The following is a 25,103-nucleotide window of genomic DNA, read 5'->3' on the forward strand; positions in this document are numbered from 1 at the left end:
ACTCTATTAAATTGCTAAGTACTACTCCTATGTCTCTAATTATTTGTCGATTTTTTCTCTTTTTAGTTGTCCTTAATTACTTATCCATTTTGACAAATAAAAAAAGGATAATTTTTTTTACTTATTATACCATCAATCAATTACTTTGAAAAAAATAGAACTTCTTGAAAATCTCAATTTTTTAATTCATATACTTCATAATAATAGAAGTAAAATGATAAACTCACTATGTCAATCATTATTTTCTTAATAGGTGTGACAATTCGAAAGTAGACAAGTAATTAGGGACAGAGGAAATATTTAATTTGACACGAAATTAAAGAAAATTTTGTAGTGTAAAACTAAAAAAACGTCAAATATATTAAAATATCTTTGAATATTATTGTTTGAGTATGTCATGTCAAAAAATAAAAAAAAAGAAGAAAATGATCATTCTTTTAAAAAGCAGATCAAACAAATTAAAACAGAAAAAGTAATAAGATATGCTCAAGTCACTTATTATATAGAGTGTAACATAAATTGTAAATAGAAGATTTGAACAGCAATTAACACATATATATATATACTACTATATATTATTTTCAGGAAACACAAGGATATATTTGGATGGACAAAGTCGGGTAGTTCCTAAAAGAATAAGGTTGGTTTCTAAAATACCCAGGGGAAGAATTGCGGTTTGGTATCTTGAAACACAAGAAATTTCAGTCCTAAAAATATATATACATAAAATAAGAACATATGTACACNATATTATTTTCAGGAAACACTAGGATATATTTGGATGGACAAAGTCAGGTAGTTCCTAAAAGAATAAGGTTGGTTTCTAAAATACCCAGGGGAAGAATTGCGGTTTGGTATCTTGAAACACAAGAAATTTCAGTCCTAAAAATATATATACATAAAATAAGAACATATGTACACGTTCTCAAACACAGAGCCTACATATCACAACTTAATTTGTAGCTTAATGGAACACTTGAGGAGAAGTATAAAACTCGGTCTCCATAAACACCGGTCTCAAATCTTCCTCGCGCATGAACTCCAAGGGAAAAGTAACAAGATGTCCTTTGACTGACTTTAACTTCTCTTTCGTATTCACTTCCCCATCAACGTGAGATTCAAGTTTATCAGGAGCAACACCTAGATCAATAGTTGTGTGCCCAAGCTTATCTTTCCAATGGTTCATACATTGTCGAAGTTCAGACCTGCATTCCAGGATGACATTAGATAACATAAGCAACTGAGCATGATCAAAGACTTTGCACTACTAACTACTCTGCCCCCGCCTCCATAAATTAAAAGAGAAAAAGATGGTGGAAAGTCGATGTGGTAGTCAGTCACGTACCTTGAGTGAATAAGATCATTTGGGATGCAAGAGAATACACCTTGGTAAATTGTGGCATTTGACTGAAATATAAGAGATACAAAGAGTTATTGATTCTCTGAGATGAAAATCTAAGTGACCAGATTGTGCAGTTTGAACAAGATTTCAGGCATGGCTACTACATAGAAATGATATTTCTGTCAATGGGCATTACATAAAGGCAATTAAATAACTAAAACAAGCATATGGAGTGATAATGGAGCTGCTGTCATACCCGGAAGCTTTCTTTCTATGTTAGTGTATCCATGTATCATTACCAAAAGATAGGCATATGGCAGAATTATTTTGTGCTTCTTTCAAGAATTAGTATTATCATATTTTTGTATTGCTTTTCTTTAAAAGGCAATCAACTAAAGTAAGAACACCAGTCTCACCTCTGCAGTTGCCATCCATATATCTTTGTAAGTATAGTCAGCCACGGGATCTTTAATTTGACAAGTCTGGGAAAGAAAGGATGGCCTTTAGTTGCTGTATTTAAAACGTATGTATAAAAGTATTGCATGTCAAGACATGTGACATCCATGAGAGGAAATCTTATGCCATTGGAAGTTTGAAGCATCACTGACCTCTTCAGCACGTAAACCAAGGTGCTCTGCCCACAAAGAAACCCGAAGGCTAAAAGCAAACTTTCCAGCCTTCCAAGGTTTTCCGTCCATGGTTGAATCAATGAAATCTTTATCTTCCATGACTACACAAATCTGGAACAACCAATTTTCTGTCAGAAGCTCCTTTTTTGTAAATATTTTTTTTAATCAATTGTTTGAAAGTATCTACAGAACAAGATACTGCTTTTGGAGATGCGTAGCTGAAAGAATTCAATTGCAGATATCCAAGGTAGAAATTGAAATGTGAAGCCTCATGAAGCTTAAAAGCTAGAAAGTGATACATTTATCTTTCGACTGGGGACAGCTCTCATTCACAAGCAGCATGTGTGGTATAAGCAAGGTATACATGATCCAACTATATGAATCGACAGACAGAAATTCAAGGTGAAAATGGTATGAATCTACAGTTTCCTGTGGTAGATGAACCAATTAACTGACAAAAGCGAGATTTATCCAGATAAAAGCTGGATGTGTTTCGTTTTCTAATTTTTGTGCAGTGTTTAGGGTTTTGCTTCTACTAATATGTTTCCTTAAAAGAAGAAAAAAGTCTACAGACTCTCAAGTGACAGTTCTAGCAATACGACATTAGAATGTTTGCAAAACAGAAGTCCACAATGGTTCTAATATTTATTTGTATTACCATGTGAACGTAGATGAGCTATTCCCAGGAAGTAATGGCTGTTTCTCTTCTTCTCCGAAGAGAAATAGACTTTCTTATAGGGAGTAAGATTTCATGTTCTTCATATGCTAATAGCCTAGAACAGATTTACCTCAGAGTCGCGAGATCCAAGCAAACTTCTGTCATTTATATTAGATGATCCAACCATGGCTATACGGTCATCAACTATCATCACTTTACTGTGTACATAGACCTGTGTTAAAATTGGAGAACTTTTAGTGCAATAGAACACCAAATTTTCGAACAATCAAAATCAAGTAAACTTGAATAGATACAGGTTGCATGTTAAAGAAAGAAGAGCAAACATTGACAGAAGATGATAAACATTACATACTAAACAGTAGAATGAGTTAACCCTTCAGGCATGGTTAAAGAATTTTCATTTTCAAACTTCCGCCTAGTATATACATCAATTTTCTTGGAGGCTAAAGTTGATCATACAAATATTAGATTGACTGGTTCTTAGCAATTCAAAGACAGTCCATGCCAATGTATGGACCTATCTTACTATATAAGTGAGTTCAGTTAATTGATTTATACTGTTAGATCTTCAAGAAATTACCTGACTCGTGAACATAGGGCCAACATCAGAAAGCTGGCCATACGTCCTGAGACCATAAAAAGATATGTAATCACAAGTTTTTGGACCCAATAGAGCATTAAGATTGTGCAGTATTGAAGTGTTGCCCTTGCTAATAGTCCGATATTGCCAGTGCATTAAGGCCCTCACAGTTGCTGCCCCAATGTCATCCAGGCCTCCCTGTAATTTTGAAGCTAGATATGAAACGTGAAAACTCAAAAACCAACTTACAGTCTCCAACGTGAAGAGAAGATGCCTACCTGAAAACCAGGTAATAGTGGGATGACTATTATAACCCTGAAACACTTATTTTCTTTGTGTGCTCGCCTTATACGTCTGTATATAGCATCAGCTACACGATTGTGTATAATTTCATCTCCAGCAAGACCCGAAATGAAAAATTGATTCTGAAAGTTTTGCAAATAAAAGCATGAGTTTTCATTTGATAAGTGAGCTTCTTTACTATATTTTTGCTCATAACCATCATAAAACAAATCAGAAACAGAAAACATTCAGAGATTCAGAACAAGAAGAGTACACTTGTAACTGGACATTAACAACAATAAACCCACTGAGCCACTGGTGGCAGTCAACTTAAGGTTGACAAGATGGATATTAGCATTCCATAGTGTAGAGATTGGATCAGAAGACAGCACTTACTAAACTCCATATAGCTGAAAATAATGTGTGTTTTCCAGTATTACCTCAAAGCAGAAAAGTTTTGACAATCAGTATCGTCTTTGTGGTTAATCAGTGCATAACTCAATGAACACAAAGCTCTGATAATCAATGGTAATTAGTGCATACCTCAATGAACACAAAATGTTCTGCTTCCTCAATAAGAGAACAATAAGCTTTGTGAATGCTGTCTTCAGTTTGAGTTGTTCCAGCAGACCACTGGCTGACACTTCTAATGACCTATGACAAGTTAACCATAAGAAATGTCAATGGCAGTAGAGAATTAACTGAAACATATGCGAAACTGAGTAAACAAGAAAATGAATTAAATTTCAGGTCATCTAGGAAGTAGTTTAAAGGATTATTATGAACCTAAACATTATCAGCAGAAAGTAAAAAATATTTTAAGTAATGTTTGACTAAGTGGCTGCAACTAATCCCTACCTTCATTTGTTCAATATCTTTATCCTCTAATGGTGCACCCAAAGGGGGAGGGAGTCCAGCCGATACTTTCTCCGCCAGACTTATATTTAGAATTTCTTCAAGTTGTCTACTTTCAAGGTTCTAATACTAGCTCAAGTTAACCTTAATTTTCTCCTTGTTTTTATCCTTGAGCAATAAAAACTAGATACTAAACAATGTCAATAATCATTATACCTTTATAAGCAGAATGTAAAAACTACCCAATACACCACCAAATGACATCCTCATTGTACTATATAATGTTAAGCTAACCTGACAGTGACAACGGGTTCGAGGACCAACATCTTCTATTTTATCAGTTGAAACCACTTCTGCTACTCGCTCTTGTGTCTCCCACCAATTATCTAGTTGATGAGTTTTCATTTGGCTTTGGAGATCTAGGTGATGAAGATCATCTGAAAATATATCTTCAGACCTAATGACAAAGTGTTAACTAAAAATAAATCAAACTTAAGTAATAGACTAGAGACCAGACCAGTCAACTTCTCGTCAGCACAGGAAACCTCATCACAATCAGCTTCCTGGGGTAAAAGTAACGGGATATCTTCCGGTGGTGACCCAGACGGAAATGGATCTTGTCCATTCAGATCTTTCGAGTTCAGCTCAGCTGTCTTACTTTCGATCTCAATTTCTCTGCTTCTGCCCATGTAGTGTGGAAGAACCATATGATGCTGTGGCATAAGGAGTGGTATAGTCTGTTCATTTGGAGCTTTGCTTCTCTGCATCAATGGGCAGAAATATTAGCAACTTGAAATTTCGTCTAGAAGTACACTGAGGAGTAGAAAAGAACCTTAGCATGATTCCAGCGTTGAACGAAGTGTCTGGCAACATCTCGGCAAGGTGGTCCCCAAAGAGCACAGTGGACATCATGCCATGGCATTCGGGGATATTTCTCCCGCTCTAGTTCATCTTTCATGGCATCTTCCCAAGAATTTGGCTCGGACTCTCTGGATAATAATGACAATTTAGATAATTAAATATTACATTTGCTGCATATGGGTTTGAGTGACTTCTACAACCAGTCAACTTAGCTCTAATTCTTTTTCATTCTCCATCTACAAAATTGATATCAACTTGAATCATCTCAAGCTAAATTAGATATTCGTTTGCAATAAGTTGGACAAATATGAGTCTAATAGAACACCCACCAAACAAGAAACTTTTATTGAATCAAACTAAATAATCTAATAGAGGCCTAGAACATTGCTCTTACATGGTACTCTTAACATTTGAGACAACTATTAATGATACTATTAATATGAGTTTCACTAGTTTCAAGAATAGAAATTCATTTAATCAATCAAATTTAAATTTTAATAAGATGCCTTCTCTCTCTCTCTCTCTTTCTGTGTAAGTCAAGGAAAATTGAAGACAAAATGAAGGAAAGTTGTTTGCTTCTTTTCTTTTAGTTTGACATACAAGAGGAAATGAATAGAAAATTTAACCTCCTCCTTCCACATTAAACTATGCGAATACTAGATAAGTAACATGCAAACCAAAGAAGGGAGACAAATTGTGTAACTTTCCATTAGTTTCCCTTCTTTTGCCTCAAATTGTCACATTTCTGGGACAAAGCAGAAAAATAGATAACTAAATTTGATTTAAATCCGTCGGCACAATTTCAACATGGAGAGCAATAGCTCTTTCAACTATGTTACTTATGGTGGAATCTTTTCAAAATCTACATATTCCATTTCTAACTTCAACAGGTTACAAATATATTTATTTCATCATCTGAATGCTAATGAAGACCTATTCTCAAACACATACTAACTAAAGGAGTTTGAAAAGAACTCCTGTTAAGAAATATAATGGCGCCCATATCTATTTGCTTTAAGTTATAAATACAAACTTGACAAAGGAAATTTCAAGTTCATGAGTAGGTCACATACATATCATAGCTAGCTTACCTTGGGTTATAGTAGTCCTTCCCAGGCCAAATAAAAGGAGGCTGATCAGCCAACTTGTGTTCTCTTGTGTCATACCGGCCAAAACATAAATCTAAACCTCCAATGTAACAAATCTTGTTGTCCACAATGACAAGCTTTTCATGGTGCGACCTGCATGTAGAAACCACGTTTTAGTTTTAATAAACTTATAAAATAGAAGGAATTAATATACATAGAGTGTAGATACAGATGGGAAATCTATTCTAAATCATGACTACATCAGAGTCTATGCTGTATTAAATTCTTAACTGCATACCACAAGTAGATCCCTGCGGAGAAATGGTTCGGATATCGCAGGACTTTAACATTTTTGTGAATTTTCAGAAGCCTTCTTTTGCTGTATAAACTGTTAATCTTTAAAGCAATAGAAACCTCCTTGTAGAGAAGAACATAAATCTGCATCAACATATATTTTTAGAAGTTAGACTGGATCTTAAAAATCACAATGGAAGAATTGTATAGAAAACAGTTCTTTATAGAAAACACTTCTTTTTGTATCCTTGATTCCTTTCTAACTTTAAAAAGTCTTGTAGTGAACAATGAAAAAGAACAATGAGATGTAAGCATGATCCCTTCTTTTACAGAATAAAATAATTTTAAGATAAAGATACCAAGAACCAATATGAATAATGAAGTGGTATTATCAAGCGAACCATGGTCAACCATTTAATGCACCTATTACCATCTACATTTTCAATGGACAAATAACACATACATTACTCATTTGTTTTTTGAATGTAGAATCTAATAACAGCTACTTTCTTTAAATAAAGATGGATAAACAAATAAAGTACACAGACATTTGTACATAACTACTTGATATACCATCTAATCAAAATTCAGCAAATGCTCAGGCATATTCGTTTTCACTTCAGAAAGCAAGTAAAGCACTAAAAATTCTTAGTATGAGCAGAATGCACATCAAAATTGCTGGATACACTTAGTATGTAAACACTCTAGTTTCATTGTGTCTCTGTTAAACACAATGTGTCTAGATGCAAGACAAATGCCTAGTTCCTAATCTTTATCACAAGTGACTTGAGTAAATGTCTTTCAACAAATGTGTGACTTATTACTGTTGGCAGGCATTAAAGCATAAGAATAATTATACATGCAAATTATAAATTTTTTTTTTGAGGTAAAGGTTGTTAAGAAGTCCCACATCGTATAGACTTGGACAAACCTCCCCTCATGAGCTAGCTTTTGGGGTTGAGTTAGGCTCAGGTGTCATATCTTTACATGGTATCAGTGTCAGGCCCATCCCAATTTGTTGTTCACCGATGTTGGGCCTCCATTTTAGAAGTGTTCACGCTCCAGTTGAGGTCTGGGCGTGCGGGGGAGTGTTAAGAAGACCCACATCGGTAGAGGAATGGGAATTTGGTCTCCTTATATGGACTTGGACAAACCTCCCCTCATGAGCTAGCTTTTGGGGTTGAGTTAGGTTTAGGTGTCATATCTTTACAAAGGGAACTAATTTACTCAATTATTTACAAAGTTAAACATGTTAGGTAGAGATCAGTCGCATATGCACCTGGACCCCTTCTTTAGCTTTAGTCTCAAGTAATGCATCAAGTCTAGAGGAGCTATGGCTGTGAAATGGACGTCTCAAGTACAGCTCTGGGCAAAGCCACCATCCGGTTATATAGATCTGCATAAGATTAAATTAGGTGGAACTATCTGCAGTAAGAAAATTTATGATTGCGATGTAAAAAGTTGGTAGATCAACCTCAGATTTTGCACTCTCTATTGAAGAAGCAATTGCCTCAAATGCTGCTTTCCCATCTACAAACCACTGAGCTTGAGTGGCATCATCAGTTGTCCCCCTCAATGGAGCAAAAGAACCAAAGCGGTGAGGGTTACACCAACCTTCTGGAGGTTTAAGAACAGCATCATTAATTGCACATATCCAATCATCGACTTTGGCATGGCTCGTGGTTCTAATCCTTATGCTACGGTTCCCACAACAAACCTTTCAGCCATTACAACTGTCAGTTTTAAGCAAAAGCAAGCAAAACAAGATGCACTCTTTGAGAAGTAAATCCAGCAATAATGAGATAACTTACTAAATAAAGAAAAAAGAGGTTAGTTATATTTGCGACATACAACTCCATATCATGTCACACTGAACAACTATTTGATTAAGGGGGGAAGAAACAGAAAATGGATTTCCCGAAAGACTGCAATATTACGTTGAGGAAAAAAGTGACTTCCCCACATATCTTGGTTGACCAAGAAGTTGCTGGATAGTTAAAAAGAAAATTCATTAGTTTGACTAAATTATTTGGTCAGTTTCTACTTTTTCCTGAATTAAACTTCCTAAGATTAGTAGAATCTATCAACGCTACTTGAATGGTGAATATATGGGAAAAAGAAGTAAACAGTGTAAACTAAAACAAGCTCAATCATTACTTAATGTTATAGGGCAGACATGATTGGTTTAGGTTAAATCATCTCCTCTATTCCAGCAGCTAAAATCATTTACAAGCCATCATACAGGTTTAAGAATAGAACATCTAATTGATTAAACTTTAACTACTACTTCAGTATGTGCACAAAATCTCTTGTTTGTACCCAGTCTTGCTTTCAAAACAAGATAATTTTCAGGTTCAGGCACATTCAGGTGAGTGTGCATGATAAGCAACTAAAATACACAACTTTATTTGACATATATATCCTGAGTAATAAAATTAGCACTCTGTAGTAGTAGAGCACTAACAAAATGAACATGTAACCAAGAAATAAGAAATCATAACGGTCAAAAATTGAGTTCAAGTTCCAGCAATGCTAAAACACCATAAAAGAATTTTCTGTAGTGTTTGACTGGAAGCAGACCTTAAATGCATATTGCAAAGGATTTCTTTCTCTTATTTCCTTTGCTAAGTATACCGCATTCTCTCCCTTCCCATTAGAAGTTGGAAGCACATCGAAAACAATTATGTCCAGTAGTTTTGCATCAAAAGGATTGTTTAGTAAGGCCAAGTAACCGGGTTTTAGAACAGCCCAAACCTGCACGACATAGTATAAGTAGTTAAGACAAGGAAGACAAAAACATTTAATAGGGTCAACCATTGTGGAGGACAGGTCATAATCAGACTGTTAGTATGATGGAAAACTAAATGATTGTATATATTAATGTAATTATATAGTGATATAAATTAGCATGATCATATACATTTGTTGTAGAATCAAAGAAATAAATATTGTGATAGAATAGCTAATTTGAAGGGATAGCAAGGCAGATTTAGAGGGATTGAATAGCAGATTTGTAGAGATGGAATACCTGATCTTTAGAGATAGAATGACGGATCTTTAGGGATGTGTAATCTTTATTTTCTCTATATAATGGAAAGACTCTCACTTTGAGAGGCATTCAGTAGAAAATTGACATGGTATTAGAGCCTTCTCTTGGTTGTCTTGTTTCATAGAGTCATCTGTGGTTCCTTCTAAGTTTTTTTTTTGAAAATCTTGGTTTTTGGTTGACTGTTCATCGACAATCAGTCCTATCACTTGGGAATTTTGTTCTTGGTCATTCTAGTTGCTTTCTTGAGTCTTTGTAGTTTCATAGCTATTCAAAAACATGAATTCACATCACTTTGAATCCTTCAGTGTTCGTTTCACTGGAAAAAATAATTCTTCTTGGGAGTTTTAGTTTCAGTTATTTGTTACCGGCAAAGAACTATGGGGCCATAAAGATGGAAGCGATCCTGCTCCTATTGATGCAACAAAGCTAGGTGAATGGAAGATTAAAGATGCTCGGGTGATGACATGGATTCTAGGGTCAATTGACCCTCTTATTGTTCTTAATCTCAGGCCATACAAGACAGCTAAGGCCATGTGGGATTACTTACAAAAGGTTTACAACCAAGATAATAGCGCAAGACGCTTTCAGTTAGAGTATGAAATTGCTAATTACTCTCAAGGAGGTCTTTCTGTTCAGAATTATTTTTCTGGATTTCAAAACTTATGGGCTAAATTTACAGATATTGTCTATGCCAAAATACCTACTGAATCTCTATCAGTGATTTAGGCAGTTCATGAGCAAAGCAAGCGAGACCAATTTTTGATGAAATTACGCTCCGACTTTGAGAGTGTTCGCTCTAACTTGATGAATCGTGACCCATCTCCCTCTTTGGATGTTTGCTTTAGGGAATTACTTCGTGAAGAGCAACGTCTTGTCACACAAAATGCTTTCAAGAAAGAAAATGATGTCACTGTTGCATTTGCTACTCAAGGTAAAGGAAAGGGTAGGGATATGAGTAGAACTCAATGCTACAGTTGCAAGGAATATGGTCATATTGCTAGCAATTGTAGCAAGAAGTTTTGTAATTATTGTAAACAACAAGGACACATTATCAAAGAGTGTCCCACGCGCCCTCAAAATCGTAGGATCAATGCTTTTCAAGCTGGGATAAATGGTTCCACTAATGTTAACTCATCTTCAGGACAAGTTCTTACTCCTGAAATGGTATAACAAATGATTGTGTCAGCCTTTTCAGCATTGGGATTACAAAGTAATGATGTTACATCTAATTTTTGGATTGTTAATTCAGGTGTTTCCAATCATATGACCAACTCAACGAGCATCCTAAAAAATGTTCGGAACTATCAAGGTCCTTCACAAATACAGATTGCCAATGGTAGTAATTTACCCATTACCAAGGTTGGGGACATTACTCCAACTTTCAAGAATGTTTTTGTTTCACCAAAGCTCTCAACTAGTCTTATTTCAGTTGGACAATAGGTGGATAACAATTGTGATGTGAATTTTTCTCGTAATGGTTGTCTTGTGCAGGATCAGGTGTAAGGACGATAATCGTGAAAGGGCCTAAAGTTGGACGATTGTTTCCTATACACTTTTCCATTCCTCATGTTCAATCTTTTGCTTGTACTTCTACTGCTAGTAAGACTGAGGTTTGGCATAAGCGTCTAGGACGTCCAAATTCTGTTGTGTTGTCTCATTTATCAAATTCTGGTTTATTGGGAAATAAAAATCAATTTTCAGTTGCTTTCATTGATTGTTCTACTTGTAAATTAAGCCTTTTCCTAATTTTGGTAGTCGTACTACAAAGTGTTTTGATGTCTTTCATAGTGATGTTTGGGGCATTTCACCAATTATTTCTCATGCTCATTTCAAATACTTTGTGACATTCATAGATGATTATAGTCGGTTTACATAGGTGTATTTTCTTCGATCCAAATCTGAGGTATTTTCCATATTCAAGACATTTTTGGCTTACATTGAGACTCAATTTTCTACATGCATCAAATTATTAAGATCTGATTTTGGTGGAGAATATATGTTTTATGAATTCAAAAAATTCTTGCTTGACAAAGGAATTGTCTCACAACACTCTTGCCCATATACACCACAACAAAATGAAGTTGTTGAACGAAAAAATCGTCATCTTTTAGATGTCACTCGTACTTTATTGATTGAGTCCTCTGTACCATCTAAATATTGGGTGGAAGCTTTGTCTACTGCTGTCTATTTAATTAATAGATTGCCATTTAAAGTGCTAAATCTTGAGTCTCCATATTTTCGTCTTTATCACCAAAATCCTAACTATAGTGATTTTCATACATTTGGTTATGTTTGTTTTGTGCATTTGCCTCATTCGTAGCGCAATAAACTTTCTGTACAGTCTACTAAATGTGCTTTTATGGGTTATAGTACTTCACAAAAAGGTTTTATTTGCTATGATCCATGTTCTCACAAATTTTGTATTTCTAGAAATGTTGTTTTCTTTGGGAATCAGTATTTCTTTCCTACGATTGTAGATTCATCTTCTGCTTCTCCTTTTCTTCCTATTTTTGAGGATTTATCATCTTCTTTTAAGATGTTCAAACCTGGATTTGTGTATGAACGACGTCGGCCAACTTTATCATATTCCGACACTGATCCGCTACCTAAAACTGTACCACAACTAGAATCTGAGAATTCTTCAAGATCTGGTCCGTTTGAGCCTACTCGGTGATCTACCATAGTATCTCGTACTCCCAATTGGTATGGCTTTTCCTCTACTGTATCCAACATATTTGTTCCATCTTGTTACTCACAAGTTTCCAAGCATGAATGTTGGCAGAAAGCAATGGAGGAAGAACTTTTGGCTCTTAAAGAAAATGACACATGGGACATTGTTTCATGTCCTTCAAATGTCCGCCCTATTGGATGTATATGGGTTTATTCAATCAAACTTCATTCTGATGGAACTCTTGATCGTTACAAAGCTCGATTGGTTGTTCTTGGTAACAAACAAGAGTATGGGGTGGACTATGATGAGACTTTTGCACCCGTAGCCAAAATGACGACGGTGAGAACTATTATTACCATTGCTGCTTCACAAAACTGGTCTCTTTATTAAATGGATGTCAAAAATGTTTTTCTCCATAGTAATAAAGAAGATATTTATATGAAACCTCCACCTCATTTGTTCTCATCGCCTACATCAGATGTATGCAAGTTGAAGTGGTCTTTGTATGGATTAAAACAAGCTCCAAGAGCTTGGTTTGATAAGTTCCGGTCTACTTTGCTACAATTTTCTTTTGAGCAGAGCAAATATGATTCATTTTTGTTTCTTCGGAAAACATCTACAGGTTGTGTTCTTTTTTTGGTGTATGTAGATGACATTATTATCACAGGAACTGATTCTTCACTAATCACTAGCCTACAACAACAGCTTAAAAATTCTTTTCATATGAAAGATCTTGGTACTCTTCCTTATTTTTTGGGTTTGGAAGTTCATAATGTTGCTTCAGGTGTGTTTCTAAACCAACACAAATATACTCAGGATCTGATTTCTTTGGCTGGTCTTCAAGATTCCTCCTCCGTAGATACTCCATTGGAATTGAATGAGAAGTATAGTCGTGAGGAAGGCGATCTTCTTCCTGATCCAACTATATTTCGACAATTAGTTGGGAGTCTAAATTACCTTACTATTACTCGGCCTGATATCTCTTTTGCAGTTCAATAAGTTAGTCAATTTATGCAAGCTCTCTGTCATCTCCACTTGGTGGCTGTTCGTCGCATCATTCGATATCTTCTAGGAACATCTACTCATGGATTGTTCTTTCCAAGTGGTTCTCCTATTCGTCTTAATGCTTTTAGTGATTCTGATTGGGCGGTATGTCCTGATACTCATCGTTCAGTCTTTGGTTGGTGCATGTTTCTTGGAGAGTCATTGATATCTTGGAAGAGTAAAAAGCAAGATTGTGTGTCAAAATCTTCAACAGAGGCTGAATATCGATCCATGTCTATTGCTTGTTCCGAGGTTGTATGGCTTCGTGGATTACTTGCTGAGATTGGATTTCCTCAATCTCATCCTACTCCTCTTTCCTCAATCTCATCCTACTCCTCTCTACGCTGACAATACAAGTGCTATCAGATTGCTACTAATCCAGTTTTCATGAGAGGACCAAACACATCGAAGTGTCATTATATCTGAGAAGTTGTAGATAAAGGAGTCATTACTCTTCCACATGTGTCCAGTGATCTTCAAATAGCTGATGCGTTTACAAAATCCATGGCCCGGCAACGCCATCAGTTTCTAGTAGGCAAATTGATGCTTCTTAATCCACCAGCATCAATCTGAGAAGGGATGTTAGCATGATGAAAAACTAAATGATTGTATATATTAATGTAATTATATAGTGATATAAATTAGCATGATCATATACATTTGTTGTAGAATCAAAGGAATAAATATTATGATAGAATAGCTGATTTGGAGGGATAGCAAGGCAGATTTAGAGGGATTGAATAGTAGATTTGTAGAGATAGAATAACTGATCTGTAGGGATTGAATGATGGATCTTTAGGGATGTGTAATCTTTATTTTCTCTATATAATGGAAAGACTCTCACTTTGAGAGGCATTCAGCAGAAAATTGACACAGACAACACTTATTCCATAGACAAGTTGATTGTTCAGGATAGCAGAAAAGCTAAAAGATAATCTTAGCCTTAGATCTACATTTACCTAATAGGTGTCTGCTATGGTTGCAATTGTTTTCATCAAAACTATAACTCCCACTTTCCTGTTAAAAAATGTTCATTCATGTGGCATTAATAACTGGGTAAATCCAACTAATGGCATTTTCTCGATTGGGCATGGACAAACTGGTATTGAAAGTGGACAATGTTAGAAGATGCAGAATCCTAGATAATAAATGATAACAACCACGGAAGTAGGAACCATGGAAACTCAGGACCTGAGGGTTCCCAAGATGAGTTCTCAAAATGCATATGTGGCTATCTATCTCGTAGTGTCTGACCACCTCTACTCATCCATAACATGCCTCATTCACTATGTTTCTTTGAGTTCAAAAGTAACAAGAGTGATTTTCAGTTTTGTTCATAACAAATGAACTGTCCATTCATCTTGTCATTAAAGAGGAAAAATGCTTTTCAGGTTTCCATATTTATGTCTGTCTCGAAGGAAACTGAGGAAGGAATGCATATTCTGCATGTAATAACATTTCTCTAATCTGAATGCACCATAAAAAAGGCATATCAGTCTTCATGTAAGAACAAAATCAGTTCTCATACCATATCTCTGTAAGATAGTATTTGTCAAGTAATAGAAGAATCAACCAAGCTTTCCAGCTTTCAGAAAGATAAAAGACCTTATGTGCAGAAAAGTTTGTGCATACAAATATCTCCACAAATGTTGTCAGCAGACAATGCACTATGTTGATCATTTACCTTTTGCCACTTACTCTTGCAACAGCCAGACCAATAACATATGCAGCATCCCACATTCTCCTCCTCTATGGGAACTGTAGACAAATGCTTAACCATTACATAATTTTCTTTGAGCTTTGGGCCATATTCTGGTAAGAATGATAACTTGGAGACCTCCAAAAACTTGCACACCTGAAGTTATAAATTCTCTATTTGTTACAACCAAGGAAAAGAAACAATAGCAGAAAAAAGTCCCAAAGAATCAAATATACTGTTTCATGACTATTAAAACCAGAAATTGCTCCCCTGACTGGGGTATCTAAGGAACTATTGTTTGGAGGAAAGGTAGAATATCATCAGAAACAAGAATATCCAACAGTACAAGTCTAAAGAGAAAAGTAACAGTACTTGTAGGAGCACAGAAGCTAATTGCCTAATCGGAAGGAAGTATATGTTTTGCATACTTCCTAAACTGGAAAAATATTGAGCTACAACAGATGTTACAAGCACTTTTCCCATGCTTAATTCAAGATTCAGGAGAAATTTCAGTGATTAACTAGTCTATGACCTCCAAGACGTCAGTGAATACCCCTGCCAACTGTTAACTTCTGCAACAACTGTCCACCCCATACAAACTTTTCTAGTCAAAAGGTATCTGTCTAAGAACAAACTGCTGGAGATTGAAACAGAATAATATACACACCTCTCGAGAATTTACAATGTCCAAATTCCCCAAAAAATGATTCAGATACTCTTGCATAGCAATTTTTGCTTTTCTTGTGATGGTTTGCTGCATGCCCAATGATGGACGAATGATTGATAAAGCAGCCCGGGATGGAACACACCTGCAAATATACCCACAGGTAAGAATCATGTCTGGTATTTGCAGAACTCTATGCAAGATCCAGCCTGCTAAGCATAACAAGATTCAAACAGAAACATCTTGACACCTATTTCTAATACTATCTTCATTGTAAATTGGCACAGCTCCATCATCTTCATCATCATCATGTGTGACAGCTGTTTGTTCTCCTATACCAATGTGGTGAAGCCATTCTTTAACCTTTTGACAAGTATTTGAGAATGAGATTAGGAAGACTTTTAGACAGTGGCCATTATCAAATTCGTGGAATGAAGAAATAACAAAGGCGTAGATTTGTCTCATTTATGTGAAGCAAAGAGAGAGATATACCTGCTCTTGTTTCTCGTGGAGTTCCTCAATTATTGCACGTTTCCTCAATGCAAAGTGTAAATAAATAACTTGTGAGGCCTTCTTCAGTAAGCACCACTTGAACTGCTAATTGGAAAAGTAAAGAGGAGATGGTCATGAATTTGAACACAAGAACTTTTTATAGAAACTAAAGTTCACTGACTAGCTTCTATCAGAATGGAAGCAAAAACAAATTCAACATTTCTTTACCCGAGAAAAAGAGGCTAAAATAAATAAAGACTTCAAAAATCGATTTCCAAATTGCTAAATGCTCAATCTTACCATTATTTTAGCATAAAAGAGTGAAGGGGAAAAGGCTTAGCTAGCAGAAAAGGCATTCTTGATAGGGTCACCTGAAACTGTATTATCGAAAGGAAAAGTTGATAGTAACTTTAGTTTAAACCAGGTAGAAGAGCCAAGTGCATGATATGGAATAGCCGGAATATAAAATATGATCTACTAATGACCAGGTAAAGAGAAACTATAGCAGATTCCATCACAATTGTCAAAAGTAGGGAAATCCAAAACCTAAAAAGCAATACTCAGATATTAAATAGAAAATGATGGCCTAAGATTAGTATCAAGAAACCCTGCATACATGCTCTTTTTTACCCGGTCAACTGTACCAGAAATAAAAAGGTGTTGTGTGTGAAGGTTGTACTTCTTTTATCAAATGAACTGTGCTGTTCATAATCACCTGTTGAACTTCAATACACCCAGTATCATAGGCTTCATGACTTTCTACATCCATACATGCCATAGCATATCCAGTTGGACATTCTCACCTCAGTGACCTCAGTGAGTTCTTTGATGACTCTATATATATACTCGTGGTCCCTTCTACATAAAAGATCTATAGCCTTGCTGTCACCTTTCATCCTAACCACAACGGCCAATCATAACAGTATTTATGAGGCCCATTCCAATAATTACATCATTACAAAATGATCTGAAAGCTAATCACATGTTGCCCTTGATCGCTATACAGAATACTGTTCCAATGTGCCTCCTTAAACATGGGGACAGATATGTAGCATAAACCATCGGGTCAAAAGCATATTAAATATGTACAAAAATTAAATTCTGAACCCAGTAACTCAAATGGCTCAGTTTAATTTCAAACTCATAAAGTTCAAATCCGGAATCACCTCAATTGAATAATAAATACAAATTCTGAAACGCAATTCCCAACTTATACCATAATGATAGAATTTTCATAATCCAATTAAACCTCTTCTGCTTCATACACGATATTATAAGACCAATATAAATCATGTAGTATAGCAACTATTACCAAATGAAAAGAGAAGTAGAAACACAACAAATTAAATCACAACATCCAAAGCTACTACTCATAGGAGTATTTAAAGTTAAAGTTGTGATTAAGAAAAATGCACTCCGCATAGAAATTAATTTGATTACTTAAAAAGAATTTTCACCTGCTTGTACTGGACTTCAATGGTGTATGACAAAAGCAAAGGGCTTATATCACTAGCATCTGGTCTTGACACGCCAATAATAGTCGCCTTCGGCAATTCCTCGAAGATAGTCGCTGGTTCGGTGCAGTATCGGAGCGAATGCGTCGATGACATTGCCGACGCCGGCGCGTTTTCTATCAGCTTCTCCGTCGACATTGCTGCCTGCTGCTACTTAATTCCCACTTGAATTAAGTCGACTTATCTTCTTCTACAGTCGAAACAATCTCCAATTATGAAAATCTCGTTTTGCATTCCCGGGAATCAGAGAAAAATGTACGAATATTCTGTTATGAAATATAGTTTATGGAAAAATTCAAGTTGGTGTGATTTGGAAGTAATTATGGTTTTTCGTTTTTTCTATAGTGGCAGAGAAAGTGTGTGTTTGATAGGGCTGTGTATTGGTCGGTTTAGTTCGATTTTGAAGTATATCGATTTGATTTATTAGTTATCGATTTATAGAGATGTTAAACAGTTATAAAATTATTAAGATATTGACATATCGGTTATTGATCGTTATTGGTTCGGCTATCGGTTTAACCATTAAGATTTGACACAAAAATAAATTAATGAAAATCACTTAGAAATGTGACAAATTGAATGAATCATGTACGTGAGTTCACAACTTGCATCTTGCTCAAAAGCAAATACTTTTATATGGTAGAATAACCGATAATTTGAGATAGCCAGAAATAAAAGTAGGAAAGTAAACTCTAAGTCAAAAACTTTATATACAAAATGATATAAATATAATTATTTAATTTACTATCGGATTATCGATTAACCCATTAAGAAAAAACCTCAAACCGTTAAGAACCGATAACTTAATAATAAAAAAAATCAAAACTGTTATCTGAATTGCTAAATCAATAATCTATTATTGAAAAACTAATAAAAAAATTCAATTTAAATTATTAATTTTGATTTGATTTTGAACAGCCCTAGTATTTGACCTATTGTTACGTATAGTATTATTTTTTATGGTTATATAATGTCACATATTATATCATCTCAATAAAAATTTTATAAAATAAGTAAAGATAACAATGTAATCAAAACAACTTTTTAATAATAAAATTTAAATAACAATGTGAGATCATGTATTTCGCGTGAAGATCTCTTGAAATGGTAACACGTATATGTAGGTTATGGTGACGTGGGTCAGTTGTTTTGGTGCTGTGGTGCAATTCAGAAACGGATGGTGTCACGAAAAAAAGAAAAAAAAAGGTTGGTCCTAACTCCTAAATAAGAGTTATCTATCGGTGGCCTTTATGGTAGACTTACGAGGCGATAATTTACCCTACTTAAACAAATAAACCAGAGGACATAATTGTCATTTCATAGCCCATTAACTCTTGTATGTCCCATAAGAGAATAAATATTGGAATATCCAAGTTATAATTGAGTATATGCTAAATTAGCCACAAACACTTGTCAGAGGTATCATGATCATATTCCACAGATTATTCCTAATATAACAATGATAATCAAGACCCAATTGTTAGAACCAATATTATTTATTTATTTATTTATTGTTTATTTCGTACTCCCTCCGTCCCTATTTACTTGTCCATATTTCTTCTTTTAGATGTCCCTATTTACTTGTCCATTTTGACAAATCAAGAAAGGACAAAAAAAATTTCCTATTATACCCTCATTTAAACTTCTTGAAAATTTAAACTTCCTCTAACATTGATTAGTTATCTTGAATAAATTTGTTTTGGAATCATAATTAATAAGGGCAAAATTGTAACTTCACTATGCTAATCATTGTTGCCTTAGTATGTGTGTCATTTCTAAAGTGGACAACTAAATATGGACGGAGGGAGTATAGTGTTGCTTAGCTGGGAAACCCGGATGGTCGCAGTCAAGTACAGTGATAACCTTGAAATACACAAGATTAAAAGATTTGATAGTAATAAGTTTTGTATCTCATCTGTATAAGCAATTATAGTTACGTATGATATCAAAGTCATTTGAAAAATATTACAAGTAAGTCTTTTCTAAAATATGAAATTTTAAATTATATGAATAAGATATATTATTTACCATAACAAGTAAAGATTACTTAATAGTATAAAAAATGTTGACGTTAATGTTTGATGGTTCACTGATTAAAATTATTCCTGAATTATAGTCCTTAAATTAATCTATCCCTTTTGTAAGGTCGATAAAAAAAATATAGTAACTTTTAATTTGATAAAATGGGATATCACATGATTAAATTTAAGGGAAAATTACCTACTTAAGCAAACATGTACTACTTTATTATTGGTTATAGCTATAGTTTATGAAAATTACAGCTCGCCTCTAACATTAAGTTGCAATTACGTGGCGTGACTTTTCAATTTTGTATAAACATGTACGTTATCTCTCTTCCTATATACAAACTCATTCCTTCTCTCTCTTCATAATCCATTACCTTATTTTCTCCTTTAATCACTCAAAACAAATTGATTTCAAAATTTAAAATTTTCATCCTCAAATCGTGCTACAAGATTTTTAGGGTTACTATTATGTAGGGGTGTTCATGGTTTGGATAAAAACCAATCCGAATCGAAAAATCAAATCAAACCGATTTAATTTGGGTTTTGGTTTGGTTTGGTTTTAGATTGTTAAGAACCGGTATTATTTGGTTTGGTTGTGGTTTCGTTCAAAAAAAATCGAAGAAACAACCGAACCAAACCAACAAGTTATATACATAAATTTTATTATTATGCATACATAATATATTAGATTCATAAACCATTTTAAAGATTTTATATATGTTTCATCAAAATTTATTTATAATTTACTTATGCAAGAAAAAATGTCCAAGGTGAGAACATTTTTCTTATTGGTTTCATGTATACGAGTGTATATGGAAATTCTTTGTGGGACTGAAAATGTCATTGTCTCTTCCTTCTATGCCAAAATAGTGAATTTTGAAGTTTTATTCAGTAAATTCAATGATCAAAAGTTATGTAATGTCAGTCATTCTAACTATTTTTTTTGTTTGAATGGATTGTTGTCACTTTTTTTACGTTTTGAATGAATTGTTTCTTTTATTTTTATGTATGGTTAATAACCGAATAACCGAACCAAACTAAACCAAATCGATAAATGTATATTATATTTGGTTTGGTTTGATTTTGATAATTTTAAAATCGATTAAGTTGGTTTGGTTTTGATTTTGACCAATAACCGGCCCAAACCAAACCATGAACACCCCTAAATTTATGCGATTTTACTTTCTTCCTGCATTTTTAAAAAATAATATGTATATTATAATTTGTATAAACTCTTAAAGTTTGGATCTCCATGTGTACTCATTTTTTGTATAAATGCATTTTCGTATATATGCTTTTTCAAACTGTATATTTTTTATGTTTATGTTTGCATACATTATAACAAATTGTCTAGTATTACTATAATTATACAATTTTAGAATTTATATTATATCGGAAAGGAAATCCGATTTTAGGTATTCAAATTGTATATTTGTATATTTTTTGTCCTTGTTTTGGAATTTCTTTCTCAGTTGTACTCGAAATTGTATATAGTTATTTGAATGGTATATTTATGATGTTTTGTGTTTTGTATAAACTATATTGACTTGTTTAGTTTTATAATAGTTATACAATTTCAGAATTTACATTACTTAGGAAAATAAGGCTGATTTTATGTAGGGGCCCTTTTATGTATCCAAATTATATATTTGTAAATATTTTTGTCATTGATTTGGGATTTTTGTTACAGTGTATATATCAAATTTGTATAAATTCATAATTGTATTTTGTAATTCAAATTGTATATTTCTATATTTGTTGTCACTGTATTAAGATTGTATCTTGTATAATTCATTTTTATACAATTTATTAGGAAGTACAGTTTATTGTCAAACAAGCTTAAATGGAGGTAGACCAGGTATACATTAATAATGCTACCCTTAAAGTGTGTAATGGAGGAATATGCAATTGCACAACAATTCCAGTTTAAAATAATTTCAAAGTACGTATAACATTGTATAAGTTTGTATAACAAAGTGTGATTACTGGGTTGCTACTACGAAGGAAATGTGGTGTATTTGATATGAAGTCTAACGATTTAATATTCCGCAAATTACGACATTGTATGCATTTTCTCACTCGAGATTACCGCCATTACCTTAAGAAAAATTGAATTCAGTTTTGTATACAACTTTGAAAAGAAGCGAATTATACAAACGATCATTCCTACAGGCTACAACAACTAAACATATAGCTACGGTCAGTAATTATTAAAATTGTAATTAAGGAGAATAATTATTTTAATTATGGTAGCTATTTCCGCAAGTTGCCCTAAATTTAAATAGATATTTTAAAATTTGATGCTAATTCTTAACTATGACAAAAGTGTTAGCGATTTCCTTACAACAAAGCGCATCGTTATAATATTTAGATGATCTTAATTTTTTGCACAATGGCGTTGTAGTTCCTTTTTACACTCAAATTTAGTACTTATAAACATTCACTTATTATATAAGAGACAATTAGTGCTGAAGCAGACACGTCTCCATCGACGTGCCTATTTCAGAGTATTTTTGGGGAAAAAAATATAAAAAATATTTCTTTTGTTTTACTTTAATTTAATTGGTGTATAATTTTTTCGAAATTATGAAATCTTTTTTAGCAGTCTTTTAAAATCGTCGTTCTTGTTTCAGCGTGTTTCGGAAAAAAATTCAAATTTTTTTTTGTTCTACTTTAATTTAATTAGTGTCTATTTTTTTTCTCTTTTATATAAGAGACAGTTAGTGCTGAAGCAGGCACGTCGATGGAGACGTGCCTGCTTCAGCATATTTTTGGAAAAAAAGATCAAAATTTTTCTTTTGTTCGACTTTAATTTAATTAGTGTATAATTTTTTCGAAATTATGGAATCTTTTTTAGCAAACTTTTAAAATCGTCGTGCCTGCTTCAGCGTGTTTAGGAAAAAAATTCAAAAATTAATTTTTTTGTTCTACTTTAATTTAAGGAAAAATCACACCATATACACATTTAAGAGACAATATTACGAGTTTTAAACCTACTCTTAAAAAATTCTTACTTATAACAGTTTAATTACGAGTTATGACATATCAATTAAATTAAATTTAATTCAAAATTTTATTTCAATTTATTTAATAAATGATTGATCTATTTATATTTTTATATTACTAATTAATAATATTTAATTAATTTGATTTTAGTTCCTTTTTTAAAACTGAAATTATCAGTTACATATATTTATGGATTTTACATTGATTACACTTCCTTATTTAATGCTACACTCATAACCTCCCATTAGTCAATCCCACCACCCTTCCCCCACACCTATCCAACTATACACGCTATCACCCCACTTTCACCTTCTTCTCTCTTTTTTTTCTCACCAGCCAACTACACCAACATTCAATCTTTCGTCCAATTTTTTTTCCAACAAAATTATGTCTAAGAAACCCTTTGAAACGCCGCGAAAGAGTCCAAGATTGGATGAAGGAACTTCTAATGATGTTGTTCATGTTTCAAATTTTAATATATTAACTCAACACCCCCCCCCCCCCTCCCCCGCCTAAAATTGTTGAAAATTCGGCGAATATTCAAAATCCGACGACGGATGGTTCATCTAAGTTGAAAGAGCGACAAAGAGAGAAAAAATGAAGAAAAAAAAAGGTCACTCCCGCAAATCAAAAGGGTAAGAAGAGCATCTTCAAAACCATCAACAAGAAGAACAACAAAAAGTTATTTTTTTAACTTTTGGGCAATTTTTTTGTGTTTAAGTATTTGATTATATATAATATCATATGTTTTCTTTCAGCCAGATACCGTTTACATATGAATTACTGATTGCCTATTACAATTTCAAGATACTATTTTGAAAATATCAGTGTGGTTTCAAACTGTACATATATTAGATGAAATCTGTATGAAATCTGATTAATATGTGTATTGACTACGCTTTAATGTTTTTATTTTGAAAATTTTATGAATTGTGATATAATAATGGTATATAAATGGTATGAATTGTATTTTAACATTGGTGTGATTGTCTATTAACTGTGTTTATGGTATAAATTATTAAATTGGTATGAAAATGGTATGATTTGTCAAGCTACTGATTTTTTCTAAAAAAAATCACATTATGCTTACTTTCTATTCTAAACATGTTTTTGGATGAAACGTGTATGAAATCTGATTAATACGTGTATGCCTATGAGTTTAATGTTTTATTATTGGACACTGTATGAATTGTGATATAATATTGATATACAAATGGTATAAATTGTGTGATTATATGAATTTATCAATTTTTATACATGTTGTTTGGATAAAACGTGTATGAAATTTTGATTAATATGTGTATGACACTAATTGAAGTTAGTGTGGGGATGAAACACTAACTGCAATTTGTTTTAACTTTATTTATAGTAGGACACCAGTTGAAAACCAAATTAATATTCATGTAAACTTACATTAAATTAAATACTCAGGATATCATAATTACCTTTTATAATTATCACTAATATTTACACTATTTTATGTATTAAACTAGAATAAATTTTATTTTTAACAGTATGCAATCTGTATGATTAATGAATGAACGGTATATTAAACACTAAGTTTATAATGCACTTCTAACCAATTATGTTTCATATCAAAACAAAACATTAATCTAAACGACAAAATAAAATATAAATTATATATAGTCTAAACAAATAAACAGTCATTAGTTTTGCACAGGATAATTTGAACATGCTTCATGTTGTGGCCAACTTGACAACTTCTATTGCAAGTAACTTTGGACCTTTTGAATTTCACATCAGCAACTCTCTTTCATATATAATTCATTTCATTTGAAAATCAACATAATTCTCTGTTTCATTAAAAAAAAAATAACAATTAGTCTAACATCATACAAATCAATTAGAAATATGTTAAATAATATTAACTTTTTCATGCCAAAGACAAAAAAAATTTCATCCATAAAAATCATTATAATAACAACAAAATTATACACTTCGTCAAGAATTTCAATTTTTTTTTTTTTTACATATTTCTTAACATACTTTTCATACATAATTCATTCGATTTATACTATCAAATTCATTATCAAATAAAATAAATTTTCATAAATTCGTCAACATTATAATTAAATTATTTGTACAGAATAATTAGCACACTTTCATACAAATTTCATTTAATTTATTCTATCAAATTTATTCATAAAATCACATTAAATTTATAATTTCACAAAACAACAACCGTATACAAAATAAACAAAAAAACACTATTTTTTTTTACATTTCACAACAGTAAACATAATATGATACCAATAGTTAACAAAATATGACTCCACCTTTAATTAATCGATAGTTTGATCATTTTT

At 33.2% G+C, this 25,103-nt stretch overlaps 1 protein-coding gene across 1 annotated transcript; it reads right to left on the bottom strand.

Annotated features, from left to right (window-relative positions):
- Nucleotides 1-755: 755 nt before the first annotated feature.
- LOC125874076 (phospholipase D zeta 1-like) lies at nt 756-18,084 on the bottom strand. The gene is given in 21 exon segments (XM_049554887.1): nt 756-1,205; nt 1,346-1,407; nt 1,759-1,824; nt 1,951-2,082; nt 2,760-2,861; nt 3,231-3,428; nt 3,509-3,655; nt 4,056-4,166; nt 4,662-4,811; nt 4,814-5,128; nt 5,200-5,356; nt 6,320-6,469; nt 6,615-6,754; nt 7,890-8,006; nt 8,085-8,327; nt 9,191-9,364; nt 15,059-15,229; nt 15,741-15,882; nt 15,988-16,100; nt 16,230-16,331; nt 17,687-18,084. Coding segments are annotated over 21 exon segments (3,228 nt in total). The 5' UTR covers nt 17,882-18,084; the 3' UTR covers nt 756-964.
- Between the last annotated feature and the right edge of the window lie 7,019 nt (nt 18,085-25,103).

This window comes from Solanum stenotomum, chromosome 1, assembly GCF_019186545.1.
Source record: "Solanum stenotomum isolate F172 chromosome 1, ASM1918654v1, whole genome shotgun sequence".
Lineage (NCBI taxonomy): Eukaryota > Viridiplantae > Streptophyta > Magnoliopsida > Solanales > Solanaceae > Solanum > Solanum stenotomum.